The sequence below is a fragment of the Cannabis sativa genome, chromosome 5 (assembly GCF_029168945.1).
Source record: "Cannabis sativa cultivar Pink pepper isolate KNU-18-1 chromosome 5, ASM2916894v1, whole genome shotgun sequence".
Classification (NCBI taxonomy): Eukaryota; Viridiplantae; Streptophyta; class Magnoliopsida; order Rosales; family Cannabaceae; genus Cannabis; species Cannabis sativa.
Window position 1 is genome coordinate 36,432,268 of NC_083605.1, and position 17,160 is coordinate 36,449,427.

A 17,160-nucleotide genomic window follows, 5' to 3' on the forward strand; every position below is an offset into this window, starting at 1 on the left:
CAATTAGTTCTTCAAAGAGATTCTTAACTAGACCAAGTCGTCTTGTTGGGTCAAATAAAAAATATTTGGCTGTCTATCTCAAAATATGAGATGAGAGTAGATAGACGTACATGTGTATGAGGTGTAAGTAAATAGACATTTATATGCATATATATTGTAGGGAGATGGATATATATATATATATATGAATGAGAGGAGGTAGACTGTAAAGCCCGCTTAGTTAATTTGGAAATTTGCAGTTGTTGATGATTAATTATGAAATTATTTATAGCTATTTAAATAATTTATTATACTGTTATTTATGTTATTCAGTAGCTTGCATATTTCGTAATTCCGGTGCCCGGTATTTTGGAACTCGGCGTTTGGCTCAGTAGAAATCACAACTTAGTATGTTAGTAGTTTGGGGACGGGTTTTAGACATTGGGAATGTCGGGAATGGCCGGGAATTTAGAATTTCCCAAAAATACCCCTTTAGTGATTTTTTATGTGATTTTATGGAGGAGGGGCAAAATGGTCTTTTTGCCCCATTAGTGTTTTGTCTTTTAGTGGCTTTTTATTTGAAAATTAATTGTTTATTTTATTTATTTGTTGGCTGAAATGAAATGTGTATTAAGTGACTTTTACTCCATTTCCTTCATTTTGCAAAACAAAACCCAACACTTAGAAAAATTTAGAAAAACTCTCTCTTTCTTTCCTCCCTATTTCGGCTGTGCATGTGGGTGCAAAGGGGTGGTTTTTGCTTTGATTTTCTAGTGGATTCTCATTCAAAGCTAAGCATTCTTCAAGCTAGGTTAGCTCCTTTTGTTTTCTCTTGAATTGGATTGAAATTTTGATGAAAATATGATGATTCTTGCATGATTTTTAGTTGTTGTTGCTGCTGTGCTTTTGTGTTAATTTATGTGGTTTAAAGCATGTTAATTGAAGTTAAAATGAGCTGTGTTGAAGCATGTTAGATAGGTTATGCAAAGCTTTAAGTTTTCAATGTAAAAATATGTGATTTTTGAGAAAAAAGGTTATATTTGGTTGCTGTGATGTTGAGGATGTTTGCTTGAGTTTCCTGAGGTCATTCTAAGCTTGATTGTGTAGAATTAAGTTGGTTTGATTGCTTATTAGGTGGATTTGCTCAAGTTTGAGTTTAGAACTCAAAGCTTGAGCTCCAATGGTGATTTTTGATTCTGTGGTTTCTGGGTTAGTTTGAGTCCTTAGAAATGTTCTAGGGAAGGTACAGAACAGGTCTGGAAAGTTTGGAACCATTTGGGGTTGAATTGGTCGAGTTATGAAAAATTTGGTTTGCTGCCTGCGAGGAACCGGAATTCCGGATGAGGGTTCTGAATTTTCCAGAACCGGAATTCCGGTTGGGGAAAATTCAGGGACCCTAGTTTTCCTCGTTTTTATGTTTTTAGGGGTATTGCCATGCTTTTTATCGATAGGGAAACTTTTAGTTCCTAGTTTTAGTCCCCGGGAAGTGATTTAGCGTGTCACTTATAGCGTTGTGATTTTTATGGTTTAGGAGCCAGTAATCCGCCGCTCAGCTTCAGTTCCAGTCAGGTTGACCGGCACACCTGAAATCGGAATCCAGGTAAGATTAGTATAACAGTATGCATATGTAGATTACATGTTTAGCGTGCATGTAGGAAGCCTGTTAGATTACATTAGTTATGTATATAGGCTTCGAACCATCCAACCCTGTCACGTCGGTACAGGCTGGAGTATGACCAGCAGTCGGAGTATGACCGGTTCGACCGATCAGGCTGACATTTGGTTGGTGGTTCCGTGCTATTGACCTATCCGTCGGTACGGCCGGAGTATGACCAGGCACGGAGTATGACCGGTTCGACCGATCAGGAGGATACTTGTCAATAGTACCGTCCCTATGAACGTTCAGAACTCAGTACCATGTTGGACATGGCAGTAGTGGCTCAGTACCATGTTGGACATGGCAGTAGCGGGACTCAGTATCGTGTTGGACACGGCAGTTAGAATTATGTATGATATTATTATGCTTTTCTTACTGAGTCTGTCGACTCACAGTTTATGTTCATGTGTAGGTAAAGGCAAGGCTATAGCTGATGGACCGTGAGCGAGCTTATGAGATTGTACATGTCGGGGCGGTTAGGCCTGGAGCGTACGATCCTCGGGACAGCAAGGCTGAATTTTTGTAACTGGTCGTTATACGACTTTTATTTTTATGTAATGGTTAAACAGTTAAATCTTTTTGTAAATGATTTTATAATCGGGATCCCGAGTCTTTTGTAATATGGTTTATAAGTTTAATTAAAAAGCAAAATTTTAATTAATCACGTTTTTCCATAAACCTCGTTGATTAGCAACGAGCTGCACAGTACGTTTAAAAATCACGTAATATGCCTAAGTTAGTTAGGGTGTTACATAGACAGACATAATATATAGGCATGTATGTAGATAATGGGAGGAGATAGACATATATATAAATTATGGAAGGAGGTAGACAGACATAATATATAGGCATGTATATAGATAATGGGAGGAGAAAGACATGTATATAAATAATGGAAGGAGGTAGACAGACATAATGTATAGGCATGTATGTAGATAGTGGGAGGAGAAAGACATTTATATAAATAATGGAAGGAGGTAGACAGACATAATATATAGACATGTATGTAGATAATGAGAGGAGATAGACGTGTATATAAATAATGGAAGGAGGTAGACGGACATAATATATAGGCATGTATGTAGATAATGGGAGGAGGTAGACATATATATAAATAATAGAAGGGGGTAGACGGACATAATATATAGGCATGTATGTAGATAATGGGAGGAGGTAGACATATATATAAATAATAGAAGGGGGTAGACAGACATACATTAAGTGTTGTGAGGAGATGGACATTAAGTGAGGATCAGCGGTACCCACGAGCTCTTTTGATACACGCCTAACTGGTACTTATTAATACCAATGTGAGATAGCCAATTCATAGCTTTATGAGATAGAAATGTGTTGACATATATTGATGGTAATATATATATGTGCTGACATATATTGATAGTAATATACATATATATGTACTGACATATATTGATGGTTATAGCTTTGTGAGATGTCAAGATTGACATGCGGTGACATATATTAATGGTAATATATATATGTGCTAACATATATTGATGGTTCTTGTTTTACGAGATTGATAGATTGACAGCTTTGTGAGATAGGCATATGTATATAGTACTCCTTATTGCATACTTGTCCACTGAAAAGTACCAAACCTATATTATCATTGTAGTAGATTATTATCATGTCTATCTCCATGATATATTACTCTTGTGTATCATATGTCTATTTCACAGATGAGTAGACAACTTGTCCGTCTTATTTGATGATACCTCTACAGTTTACAAGGGAGATAGACATATGCATATATGAGTAATATTTGTGATGTCCGTATATACTCCAATATATATATTTTTTATGTGATGATCAGATGGGATGGGAGACACTTGTCACTCATCCAATGCTCCTCTTTGGTTATAAATATAGAGAGTTACTTTCACTCTTGCTCACATTTGTTGGAGCTCTTGGTGAAGTGAGACTTGGAGTTTTAGAAGGAGGCTTTCAAGAGGTAAGTTTTCTAAACCTTCTCCCTTGAATGTTCTTGTTATGTTCTTCATGTTCTTGTACATGTTCATATTTATTTTTGTGATGTAGATGAGTAAATATATTTTACTTGTTGTATATTTGTGTTTGTGTTTGATCTTCATGGGTAGTAAAAATCTACATTTTTACTGTTTGTCTTTACATAGTAGTAAGTGTGATTTGAATAATGACTGTCTGGCTAGCTGGAATATTGTCTTCCTTTAGTTAATTAAATGACCATAACTGGTGGTCTATTTAGAACACGTATGTCCAGTTGGTGAGCATTATTATGGCGTCCATTTTTATGTCTAGTTATTTTTTTTGCCACTTGAGCTTTGATATATGTATATATACATATCTTTTTATTCTGTCTAGCCGGTGTTTTGCTTTGTATATGATTATATTTTTGGTGAACTCGCTCTTAGTCCAGTATCTTTGTTCTAGGTGGGTTTTTTGCTATGTCTATGAGCAACCATGGTAGTTGTGCCACTTCGTCTAATAAGACGACCAGTTCGTCTGATGATCCTTCGAATATTCCTACTGGGGTGGTAGGTTATGTGTTGGATGACGGGTGTGAGGATACAGATGTCTATTGCTATGCGTCTGGGGTTGGAGTAGATACTGATCGCCCTAGGAGTGATACTGAGTCGGGCGATATACTTTCGGGTGTTAATCCTAGGTCAGTAATAACCTTGAATGACTTGCCGAAAATTCGTCGTCGTTATAATATTCCCATACACATTAGTTTGTATGCTCCGGCTAGCGGGGAACGGGCTGACTGGAAGATACCGGGTTGGACATGTTTGTACAAGCTTCCATTTAAGTATGGTTTCAGATTTCCTCTCCCTAGATTGATGTCTGAACTATGCTCCTATCATGGTATCTCTCCCAATCAGCTAATGCCAAATGCTTGGCGTGTTCTTATGGCCATAGAAGTGTTGACCGAAAGGCATAACATTACATTTACGGTTGCTGAAGTCTTGTACGTCTACTTGAAAGAGCATCCACATGATAAAGGTAGGTACCAACTTACCGTTAGAAACGGTAGTGACCATTTGATTCTTGGGATTAAAGAAGCTAAGCGATGGAAGGAGGATTTTTTCTTTGTTCCTTTTGATGCTCTAGGATTATCGGTTGATCGTGGGATTCCCCATTCGTGGTCTCCTGCTAGTGAGGGTCATAGTTTTGGTGTTGAATTGCGCCCTTATTTGTTATGGTTTATTGATGCATGCCTAACTGGTTGATTTGTCTTCTTTGTAGGTAGGATTGGCCTTCCATTTAGTTGGGTGTGTGGGCAGGCGCCAGGGAGAGTTGATCAAGTTCTTCGAATTGCGGAGGAGGAGCGGTATTGGAACGTTCTATTGTCTGATTCTTCTCTTCGAGACAGCACTTTGTGGGATCACGTTCCCCGTCAACCCGAAGGTATATCTCATCCTAAGAATCGTGCTAAGTCTCAAGTTACTATACTCCAAAGAAGTTTGGAGATTTTGGGATGCGAACCTTTATTTCTACCTGAATTGACATCAGACGGACGAGATTTTGCAGATCGATTCATGGCCCAATCTTCTTTCACTCTTCCTCTGGCTGGTGACGGTGCTATGGAACGTTTACGCTCACGCAAACAGAAGACTAGGACAACTCCTAGTGTTGAGAAGGAGGCTGTTACTACTGCTGCTCCTTCTTGTCCTTCTGCGAGGGCTCAGAAGAAGAATAACAAGAGACCGTCTCCGGTTGAGTCGACCGATTGGTTGAGTAATACAGTTGATCTTTCTTTTCCATCTTCAGCAGCTGCACATTCTGAGTTTGGCCTACACCTTGGTGAGGCCAGTAAGCTATTATTTCTAGAGGATCGAGCTCGTTTTGAGAACATCGGAGAAATAGCTTCCATGGAGTTGTCCATCTCTCGCTCCTTTCAGGTATGCATGCATTCCCATGTTACAATTTATGTGTGGACAAACTCGCAATATTATTGTGTCTGACTATTATGGTAGTTTATATTATTCTGAGTTTGGCCTACACCTTGGTGAGGCCAGTAAGCTATTATTTCTAGAGGATCGAGCTCCTTTTGAGAACATCGGAGAAATAGCTTCCATGGAGTTGTCCATCTCTCGCTCCTTTCAGGTATGCATGCATTCCCATGTTACAATTTATGTATGGACAAACTCGCGATATTATTGTGTCTGACTATTATGGTACTTTATATTGCATGACAGGGTATGCAAGGACTTATGTACGCCTTGGATAAGATTAAGAACATGAAGGAGCAAATGAAGGACATGAGGACTGAGCGTGATACTTTGCGCGGGGAGATTAAGGAGCTAAAGAGCTGCAAGAAAGAGCTTGACCGTGTCAGAGAAGAGTTACGAACTCAACTTGATGCTAAGGAGCAAGATTCTAATCGTTTGAAGTCTGCCTTGGCTGATCTTGCTACTGCCCAAGCTCGTGTGGACATGTTGGAAGGTCGGTTAGTCGAAATTGGACTGGAGGCTGAGATCTAGTGTCGTGGAAAGATGGCGATGGAGTATCGAGACAACAAGGCCGAGTCTTGGGACATACCCCAGTACATTGCTGACTATGAAGAATTGCTGCGGATGAGGGCCGAGGAAGACGCTCGAACTAGCCAACTGGCTAACTCGTTTGAAGAGATGACTACGAACGATCTCCCGGTGGATGACTCACATCTTTCTTGAGTTAACTATATGTCAAGTGTTTTATGTTTTTAATGTTGTAATATGAACTTTTGTCTGGTTGGCTGACTTGCATGGGTCTGGTGCCCCATTTTCCCCTTAGTCTAAATGTAGGTCAGCCAAATTGGACTTAGACTTAGTATTTTGGAATGATGTTTGTTGTATGCGCTATGTATTTGTTGTAGTAACTGGTTTGGCTGACTTGTATGGGTCTGGTACCCTATTTTCCCCTTAGTCTAAATGTAGGTCAGCTGAGTTAGATTTAGACTTAGTAGTTCAGAATGATGTTTGGACTATGTGGTTCGTTGTATGCGTTGTGCTTCTACTTCAGTAGAATATTGTTTTGAATTTATTTTCGTTCGGTGGGTTGTCAAATGAAACTATCAAATGGATGTTGTATGTCAAATAGCTTGAATGACGCATTATCCTAAAATGGAAAAAAAAATGGTTATGATAGGGGGCTGCACTCCGTAGAGCTGCCTACATACCCTTTCCAGGGATCAAGCCCAAATGTAGTTCTGTCTCCCTGCATGAATATTTGTTAGCAATAGTGCGTTGAGAAGAGTGGGTCTCGTAAGACCGATAAAGAAAACAAATGCAAAGAGAACAGAACAATAGTTTGGGGTTTAAGTGTGATACTGCTTTAGGTGAATAGCATTCCAACTGTTGTTGATGTCTCGTCCTTTGTCCGTTTGGATTTTGTAAGCTCCATTTCCGACTACCTTAGTGATCAGGTAGGGCCCTTCCCATGTTGGGGCTAGCTTACTGTTGGAATTTATTTTACCAGGATCTTAGATCTACTCACAAGTATGTTGATTAACACCCTAAATTTGAACTTTCTAAAACGATGAAATAAACACATATAAAGTTTAGGAAACCTTACATTGGGTGCAGCGGAATAATATGACTCCTTCCGTTCAGATATCTAGCCCTTGATTCCTTTCTGTAGCAGAGCATTATCAATATCTGAACCTGGATCTCTTTCTCTGAATCTTTGATGCTGAAACCTCCTTCTCGCTAAAAGTCTTTCTTCACGATCTTCCTCACTATGATTGAGGTATTGCTTGATGTGTGTGGGCACTACTCTAATCACTAAGGATTTCGAAATTCAAGAGGGAAGAGAAAGAAGAAGTGGCAGCTAAAGATAGGGAGAGAGAAGGCTCAGGTTTTTCTCTGAAGGAAAAATAGAAAATTTAAGTGTAATTTTCCTGAAGCCTTCACTATCTATTTATAGCATTCCACTAGGGTTAGGTTTGAATTATTTGGCATTAAAATATTCTAACTATTTAATAACTATAAATAATTATTAAATAATATTGTCATTTATCATATTTATTAATTGAACCATACAAAGTATCATAATTAACAAATATGCCCCTATAAACTCTTTCTTTACAATTTCGCCCTTACTTAGTGAAAAATTCACAAATAGACATAGTCTAATTTGAGAATTATAATTGATTAATCAAAACCAATTACATGAGTCTTACAAGCAATATTATCTCAACTAGTGGGGGGACCATGGGTCTATATAACCGAGCTTCCAATAAGTAGATCAAGAATTTAGCACTAAAATTCACTAACTTATTAATTCTTCGTTGAATCCACGCATAGAACTTAGAATTGCACTCTCAGTACATAGAATGCTCTATATGTTCCACCATATAGACACATCATTAGTTATCCATTGTTATAATCCTAATGTGATCAATGATCCTCTATATGAATGATCTACACTGTAAAGGGATTAAATTACCGTTACACCCTACAATGTATTTTATCCTTAAAACACTTGACCCCGTATAAATGATATTTCAGCTTATGTGAAATGAGTACTCCACCATTTATGTTCGTTTGGTCAAGCTCGAAGGAGATCATCCTTTGCTTACTATTCGCCAGATAGAAGCTATAGATTCCATGTTCATGTCAGCGCTCCAACTCAATTGCACTACCGTGTTCCCAAAAAGTACGTATCACCCTGACCTAAAAGCAGGCTTAACTAACAATTCAAGGAACACGAATAGCCTTTCAAGATTGAGCCTAATCATAACAGGATTAAGATCATTTGATCTAGGATCAACTAGGCGATATTGACTTGAATAGATATTACGGTAAGTTTAATAAATCTAAGTCAAAGTTCAATATTGGTCCCTTCCGATGGATACTCCATGCATCCAACCTGAGCTTTACTTTAACCAATGCTCTGGAAAGAACATAGCACTTCTCCAAATGCAAGTAAACTCTGTTGTAGATTATCATATCAGTAAAACCCTATGTCTGATAAATCTAGGAAACTTTATTCACATAGTCATGTTTACTTTCCAATGTGTTGACGACACAATAAACAGGATCAAGTATGTGAAAAGGGTTTCAGATGAATTTATACATTATGTACATATAAACATGAAATAAATCATGTGAACCATGCAACATTAAATGTTATTTCTGATCTATATTAATAAGTAAATCTGATTATATTGAAATGAGTTTTATTTAGGGCATAAAACCCAACAAACTCCCACTTGCACTAATATAAAACAAAAAGTGCGTTTCAAATAATCTCAACACCTTGATATACAAATCAAGTGTAGTAGTAGTAAACTCCTCGTAATAGGATCTGAAAGGTTGAATTAACCACAACCTTTTCTCCACTATTACTCTTCCTTTAATCACAAAATCATTGATAATGTGAAATTCCTCTCTATATGTCTACTCTCTTGGGATACTGGATTCTATATCTTTGGCAACTACTTTTGGTTAATCAGGAAATTAACACTAGTAGTTTAAGGCAATTTGGAATGGTGCCAAAGATGTATAGAACTTTCCTTAGACTGAATAAGTACCTTTCCTGCAACCTTAACATTCAGTCCCTCTCTGGTAGACCTAGAGACTTCAGATAGGTTTTTACACTTCTCCAAAATCACTATTCCACCCCCAGAGTAACCACCATCTTATCAGAAAGATTTACTAGCACAAAGGCAAATTTTGAAATCGATATGGTGTAGTCTAAGAGTTTTAAACACACCCTTATAGACTAACATATAGTTCCTCTTCTTAATCTTAAGATTTACTTGATTGTCTTCCAATGTTCTTCTCCTGGATTAATCTGATACCTACTCATTACTCCCACTCAACAGTAGGTGTCTGGTCTAAGGCATACAAAAGCATATCTAAGACCTCTCACTGTTGATATAAGAAATTCTTTCATGGCTTTATCTTTTCTGGAATAGTTGAGACTTTTCCTTAGATAAATAAAGTCTATGTCTAAGAAGTTGTGAAGCTTCTATAGATTGCCATTAGAAAGAAAATGCTTGACATCTTACTAAAGTAAGTTGCTTGCATTAGAGTAAGTAATTACGTGTATACCATAAGCCATAGGTTTAGATAAACTCAAACCTATAATACTAGGAACAAGAAGTTTTGTTAAGTCCATTGAATAGACATACACGAAATTTCCTTTTATGTCCTTGTAATAGAAAGATTTAGGTTATTCCATGTGAATGGATTAAACCATAGATCTATTGGCTTTCTTCTTAGTTTCTTATCTTGACAATCCATTACTTGTTTAAACTCAGAATGGATTTTAATCACTAGTGTGTCCCAAGTCATAAGAAGGTGAGTTCCTAGAAACTCTCCCACTACGACAAGGTACCGTGAATTATGTCGAAGAAAACTAAATGGTATTGATCTCTTCGGTTGTGACAAGACAACAGAGGCAGTGGGATCATCATATGTTATATAAGATGATAGAACACTTTTGGAATCAAGAAAAATATCTCCATTATTTGCTACTTGTTTTTCAGAGTTAGTCATTTTCTTAGAAAAGTAGTATTTGTTTGAACAAACACTTTCTTATCTATTGACAATGGGATGGTCCACCCCTAATCACTTAGAATAGCTAAGAAACCATGGTTAACAGTTCTAGCTTTTCTTAAGATTTTGATTAGGTGATCCATGAATCTAGTAATGATTTACATTAAGTATACAACCATTACATCATTCTGAAATTGTATTACCATAGAAGGATTAGGCAACGACTAGTAACTAATCATCAACATGCAACTCGAAATTTCTGGGGAGGTAAGTTTGGATATAATTCAAAAATCAATTTAATGATCTTTGAACTGCATATCTACTAACTATTTCTCCACCCCTATCAGTTCGCAAGATCTTTAACCACTTACCTTAATGGTTTTAACCATTGCTAGAAATTAATGAAATTTTTAAACATTTCAAATTTCTTTGCTAAAAGGTATAATCTAGAGTTATCGTTTTAAGAATACAACGAAAAACTCATATCCACCCCTGAATGTACATCCATCTGCGAATGAGATGAACTACTTTCAGTGGATATAGGCATATTAACTCTTTGCAGAGATTGATGTTGTCAAATCCACTATGAACAAGATACAAATGCCATAGATTAAAAGATGGTAGTGTCTATTGATGACATAGGTTTAGTTACATCAAAGAGTTCTTAGAATACTGCAAGTGGATCCTGGTCACAGAATACCTAACTCATATTCCATACAGTTTGAATCCATTAATAGAAGATGGATATTAAACACTTGAGAAAGTGTAACTGTATTGTATTCTGGAATTAAAAATATAAGAAAATTTCTATTTGGAGTCTAAAATTAAAGTCAAAGACTTAAATTTATACCAAATATAATGAGTAATTCTATCTTGGACCAACACTACTAATATAACTCTAAGTTTGATTTGCCCATACAAGTAGGAGATTTCTAAGATTGAGGATTTATATCAATTGGGAATAGAATTTCGGGATTATAATCATATGCGTCATTTAATTTCTTAAGAAAAAAAATATAATGACATGAAATGATTTATAGACCATTCATCCAATGATATCTAAGAGGAATTAGGATAATTTCGTTTAAAATAAGAATCCAACGATGCTTCGATTAGCGAAAGACAAAGTAATCTTATTTATGTAATCTTCTTGTTTCATATTGTAAAAATACTAGTCTAAGGTATCATCAATTGATGAACAGATAGATGTTGCATATACAATATTTATCTTTCGAGATCTTACACTATTATGTATGTCTAATGGTGAAAATCCATTAGAGATTTATCTCATTAGAAAAACAAACATGTTAGACCAACAATGAAGATTCGAGATTAAACTACAACTTAATAACAGAAAATAACATGGTTCAATATAAATTCATACACAATTCAGAAATTATAAGCATATAGCAAGTAGGAATGACTAGTGAAAATACTAAAACATACAATCCTAAATAATTTCCAAGGTTTTCAACAAACTGATACAGTGTCCCGGTAGGCGAGAGTCAAAGCATCATTTATTGAATAGAGTTGTCAGCTCATCTAAAATAGAAACCATTCTAGCAACCTTTTATTCGATCAAAATAAGAATCCAACGTTGTCCCAGTAGGCGAGAGTCAAGGTTATTCTCATTTTATGAGCTTCCACCATTGTTTCATGTTTCATAAGTTTATCTCTAAGTAGTCATCGTAGGGGAGAGTCTAATAGAGACGAAAACTTACAAAACACTTATCAAATAAAATCTTACGGTGTTAAATGCGTTCAACGAATAACCATCCATAGGGGGACGAAGTCTAGCGTCTCGAGATTATATTGAAAACATTTAACTTTTGTAAGACCAAAAATGGAGATTGAATATCTTAATAATAATCAAGCTCATTATTTAAAGTGAGTTGTATTTTCTTTGATTCTCTTTATTTAATTTATTTATTTTAAATATATATATTTATTTAAAATTTCCAATTTAGAATGAAAAATTCTAAATATAAATTTTAATTTAATATTTATAAATTTTACTTAGATGAATTATTTCCATCTTAGTAATAATTTCCAATAAATATTTAGAAAAATATTCAATTTAAGTTGTTACAAAATTAATATAAATTAATTTACAACTCAAATTTAATTTTCTATAAATATATATTGCATTTCGAAAAATTAAAGTATTTAAGAATACAATTTTCGAAAATGCATGTTAAAATAAAAAATTAATCCTGGAAAAATTATTCTAATTTAATGTTGGCCCAAAATTAATTAATAAAATTAATTTATAACAAAAAATATAATTGTCCTATTTAATTAAATATATAAGAAAATTTTTAAATATTTAAGTATGATGATGAAAATCAACTTAAATATTAATTTATATTTAATTAAATACACTAAAAAAATACTTCAAGCAAAAATATCACCTATCTAGATTTTCCTTTGACTAATTAATTTAATTTCTAATAATATACTTTAATTCAATTTATTTTAAATTAATCAATAAATGAAAAAAATCATTGATTTAAGTTGATCCAAGAATTAATTAAATAAATAATTAATTTACAACTTAATCTATTTTTCAAGATAAAATTCGAAATTCTAGCATTTAAGAAATGCAATTTCGAAAATTGATTAATAAAATGAAGAAAAAATATATTTTGAAAATTATTTAAATTTAGTTGAAAAAATAAATTTCAACTAAAAATAATTTTCTATTTAATGTCATGAAAAAGAAATATTTAAGTATGATGATAAAAATCAACTTAGATATTTAATTTTTAAATTAATTAAATGTATTAAATTCAAGAAATAAATAATTAAGTGTAGAGAAGGCTTAATTATTAATTTCTAGTTTAATACTAGGAAAAATATACTTAAAATAAATTGTACCAAAATTAATTAAATAATTAACTTCACAATTTATAATATTTTCCTATTTAATATTAGAAATAATAAGTAGTCTAGAAATAACTATCTAGAAAATATCTTATTTGACTAAGTATCTTTTCCACAAAATTTGAAAAAATATCTAATTTAAGTTGTTATTAGAAAAAATCTAGAACTTAAATATTTTTCAAATTTAAATTTAATTAAATATCAAAAATTAAGTTGTAACCACTTAATTTGAAAATATTCCATTTTAAGTTAATATTCGAAAAGATATTAACTTAAAAAATATCTAAAGAATCTTAATAACCAATGCCTAAAATTCCTCAACTTAATTTTGAAATTTGAAATTCAAAAGATATTCAGATTTAAGTTGGTTAGTTGTAGATAACTAAATATCAACTTAAATAAGAATATTTAATGAAAAATTTAAATTAAGTTCCAGAAAGAATCTAGATGGTTATAATTCTATATTTAATTAAATACAAGAAAGTACATATAGTTTAGCTTAGAATAAAGAATTCTTTAAAATATAATTTTCTTAAATTAATTTTAAAAAAAAATAAAATTAATTATGTTGCTAATCAATTTTTATTAGGTTAAACTAGTGTAATTAACCTAGTACAGTCATTCAAATCAGGCAAATGGGCCTTCACAATTGGGGTGGTTTATGTGAGGGGGTGCTGGGTTCAGTATGTCGTACCCACTTCTATGGCTCCCAACTCTCACACAAGGCCCAAAAGAGAGGAATTTAACCTTAATAAGAACAACTGTTATTAATTGAATAAGTCCAATAACTAAATGGGCCTAAATAAATTCTATCAAGAACTATGATAATTTATTTTAGCAACAACAACCTATATGTATCTATAATCAAATTAAACACATAGGCTCACACAGGCACACTTTGGATGGGTCCTATCATGTTGCTAGGTCATACACAGATGAAAGAAGATTGTAAATATACCTGTTACAAATTATTATCTTGACCAAGGGAGCCATCAGATCATTAGATCTGGCAAAAGGTAACCATGACTATTTGCAATCAAGTAATAATAGGTTTTTAAAAACTTACATACAAGCTAAAACCACATACTCCTGCAACAAGGTTAGCTGGATAGTTGGATGTAGGATTTATTTAATTTTAAATTAAATATTTAATTTCGAAAATAATTAATTAAATAAAAAAAAATTCGAAAAATTTAAAAAAAAATTGAAAAAATTCGAAATTTTAAATAAAAATTTAAAATTAAACCTACAATTTTTGAAAAATTAGGTTTCAACCAACCTAAATATCATTTCAAAAAATTTGCTAACTACTTTTAAAAATTAAATGTTATTTAAAAATAAAAATTAAATAAAAAATTAGAAAAGATAAATGAAATATCTTTTCAGATTTTAAATTTAATTTAAATAAATAAAATAACAAAATTTAAAAGTTAGCAAAATATCTTACATCTATTTAAAATTACATGATTATAAATATCTTATTTTAAATTTAAATAAGGTCAAAATATCTAAAAAGATTTAATTTAAAAAATATCTTAAAAGATAAGATATAATTAAAAATATCTTAAAAGATAAGATATCTTAAAAATATCTTAAAAGATTTTATAAATATCTTATAAATCTGACTTTAAATTTAAAAAAAAAAATAAGATATAATCAAATTTAAAAATAAGATAGATTTTTAAGCAAGAAGATAGATACTAATTCTATTCAAATTCAAATTACACTAATATCTTGAATTAAATTTAAAAAATATTAAATTAATTCAAAATGATAATTAGAATTGAATTAGGAATAGTGATAGTATAAATACAAAACTATACAAAAAATTGGAAGTTAATTACATGAAAAAGCATGAAAAATCGAAGAAAAACAAAAAAATTCGAAACTGTACGGACAGATTTGCGATCGCAGGAAAATATCAGCACAACCCCGATTTTTTCAAATCTTCAAAAAATCATAACTAATTCAAATAAAATCCAAATTAAGTTCTGTAAAAGGCTAACTTGCTTAATTTTTTCCATCTATCCAATAAAAATAATTCCAGAGATGAAATCGCAATTATTTTTCACGAAAATTTCACAAACATCAATCAATCATCAAATAACACTCAATACAACATGATACCATCCAAAGAACATACAAAGAATCGTTTTAAAGTCCAAATTTCTTGCAAGTAAATCAATTACCATGGCTCTGAGGCCAGTTGTTGGAATTTATTTTACCAGGATCTTAGATCTACTCACAAGTATGTTGATTAACACCCTAAATTTGAACTTTCTAAAACGATGAAATAAACACATATAAAGTTTAGGAAACCTTACATTGGGTGCAGCGGAATAATATGACTCCTTCCGTTCAGATATCTAGCCCTTGATTCCTTTCTGTAGCAGAGCATTATCAATATCTGAACCTGGATCTCTTTCTCTGAATCTTTGATGCTGAAACCTCCTTCTCGCTGAAAGTCTTTCTTCACGATCTTCCTCACTATGATTGAGGTATTGCTTGATGTGTGTGGGCACTACTCTAATCACTAAGGATTTCGAAATTCAAGAGGGAAGAGAAAGAAGAAGTGGCAGCTAAAGATAGGGAGAGAGAAGGCTCAGTTTTTCTCTGAAGGAAAAATAGAAAATTTAAGTGTAATTTTCCTGAAGCCTTCACTATCTATTTATAGCATTCCACTAGGGTTAGGTTTGAATTATTTGGCATTAAAATAATGAAAAAATCAGTTTAAATTTCCTACAAAAGTGGCTGGCCCTATACTAGTGGATTTGGGCCTCACGTTTTGCAATTTTGCAGTTTTACCTTTTCTGCATCTGATTTTCTCAAAAACGCCAATTTTCTAATTCAACCATTTAAATGCCAATTCTAACTATTTAATAACTATAAATAATTATTAAATAATATTGTCATTTATCATATTTATTAATTGAACCATACAAAGTATCATAATTAACAAATATGCCCCTATAAACTCTTTCTTTACAATTTCGCCCTTACTTAGTGAAAAATTCACAAATAGACATAGTCTAATTTGAGAATTATAATTGATTAATCAAAACAAATTACATGAGTCTTACAAGCAATATTATCTCAACTAGTGGGGGGACCATGGGTCTATATAACCGAGCTTCCAATAAGTAGATCAAGAATTTAGCACTAAAATTCACTAACTTATTAATTCTTCGTTGAATCCACGCATAGAACTTAGAATTGCACTCTCAGTATATAGAATGCTCTATATGTTCCACCATATAGACACATCATTAGTTATCCATTGTTATAATCCTAATGTGATCAATGATCCTCTATATGAATGATCTACACTGTAAAGGGATTAAATTACCGTTACACCCTACAATGTATTTTATCCTTAAAACACTTGACCCCGTATAAATGATATTTCAGCTTATGTGAAATGAGTACTCCACCATTTATGTTCGTTTGGTCAAGCTCGAAGGAGATCATCCTTTGCTTACTATTCGCCAGATAGAAGCTATAGATTCCATGTTCAAGTCAGCGCTCCCACTCAATTGCACTACCGTGTTCCCAAAAAGTACGTATCACCCTGACCTAAAAGCAGGCTTAATTAACAATTCAAGGAACACGAATAGCCTTTCAAGATTGAGCCTAATCATAACAGGATTAAGATCATTTGATCTAGGATCAACTAGGCGATATTGACTTGAATAGATATTACGGTAAGTTTAATAAATCTAAGTCAAAGTTCAATATCGGTCCCTTCCGATGCATACTCCATGCATCCAACCTGAGCTTTACTTTAACCAATGCTCTGGAAAGAACATAGCACTTCTCCAAATGCAAGTAAACTCTGTTGTAGATTATCATATCAGTAAAACCCTATGTCTGATAAATCTAGGAAACTTTATTCACATAGTCATGTTTACTTTCCAATGTGTTGACGGCACAATAAACAGGATCAAGTATGTGAAAAGGGTTTCAGATGAATTTATACATTATGTACATATAAACATGAAATAAATCATGTGAACCATGCAACATTAAATGTTATTTCTGATCTATATTAATAAGTAAATCTGATTATATTGAAATGAGTTTTATTTAGGGCATAAAACCCAACACTTACCTGCTCCCGCTTCCTTGGTGTTTTGAAAAACTCGACGAAGCACCCAGTCT

General features: G+C 33.1%; 2 protein-coding genes across 2 annotated transcripts; both read left to right on the forward strand.

Moving 5' to 3' along the window:
* Window positions 1-2,843: 2,843 nt before the first annotated feature.
* LOC115696392 (uncharacterized) lies at window positions 2,844-5,505 on the forward strand. The gene is made up of 3 exons (XM_061116727.1): window positions 2,844-3,605; window positions 4,880-5,041; window positions 5,165-5,505. The coding sequence occupies exons 1-3, from the start codon at window positions 3,468-3,470 to the stop codon at window positions 5,369-5,371; spliced, it is 507 nt and encodes a 168-aa protein (XP_060972710.1). The 5' UTR covers window positions 2,844-3,467; the 3' UTR covers window positions 5,372-5,505.
* LOC133038316 (uncharacterized) lies at window positions 5,506-6,117 on the forward strand. The gene is made up of 3 exons (XM_061116424.1): window positions 5,506-5,535; window positions 5,627-5,740; window positions 5,833-6,117. Exons 1-3 carry the CDS (start codon window positions 5,506-5,508, stop codon window positions 6,115-6,117), a joined length of 429 nt encoding a protein of 142 aa, XP_060972407.1.
* Window positions 6,118-17,160: the final 11,043 nt, after the last annotated feature.

What these genes read in the sequence shown, in the direction of transcription:
- LOC115696392 (XM_061116727.1), top strand. Translation starts at nt 3,468, where the DNA reads ATGGGATGGGAGACACTTGTCACTCATCCAATGCTCCTCTTTGGTTAT. An exon ending in TAGAAGGAGGCTTTCAAGAG is followed by an intron (nt 3,606 to 4,879) that starts GTAAGTTTTCTA and finishes TCTTCTTTGTAG; the next exon opens with GTAGGATTGGCCTTCCATTT. An exon ending in CGTTCCCCGTCAACCCGAAG is followed by an intron (nt 5,042 to 5,164) that starts GTATATCTCATC and finishes GAGATTTTGCAG; the next exon opens with ATCGATTCATGGCCCAATCT.
- LOC133038316 (XM_061116424.1), top strand. Translation starts at nt 5,506, where the DNA reads ATGGAGTTGTCCATCTCTCGCTCCTTTCAG. An exon ending in CCATCTCTCGCTCCTTTCAG is followed by an intron (nt 5,536 to 5,626) that starts GTATGCATGCAT and finishes TATTATTCTGAG; the next exon opens with TTTGGCCTACACCTTGGTGA. An exon ending in CCATCTCTCGCTCCTTTCAG is followed by an intron (nt 5,741 to 5,832) that starts GTATGCATGCAT and finishes ATTGCATGACAG; the next exon opens with GGTATGCAAGGACTTATGTA.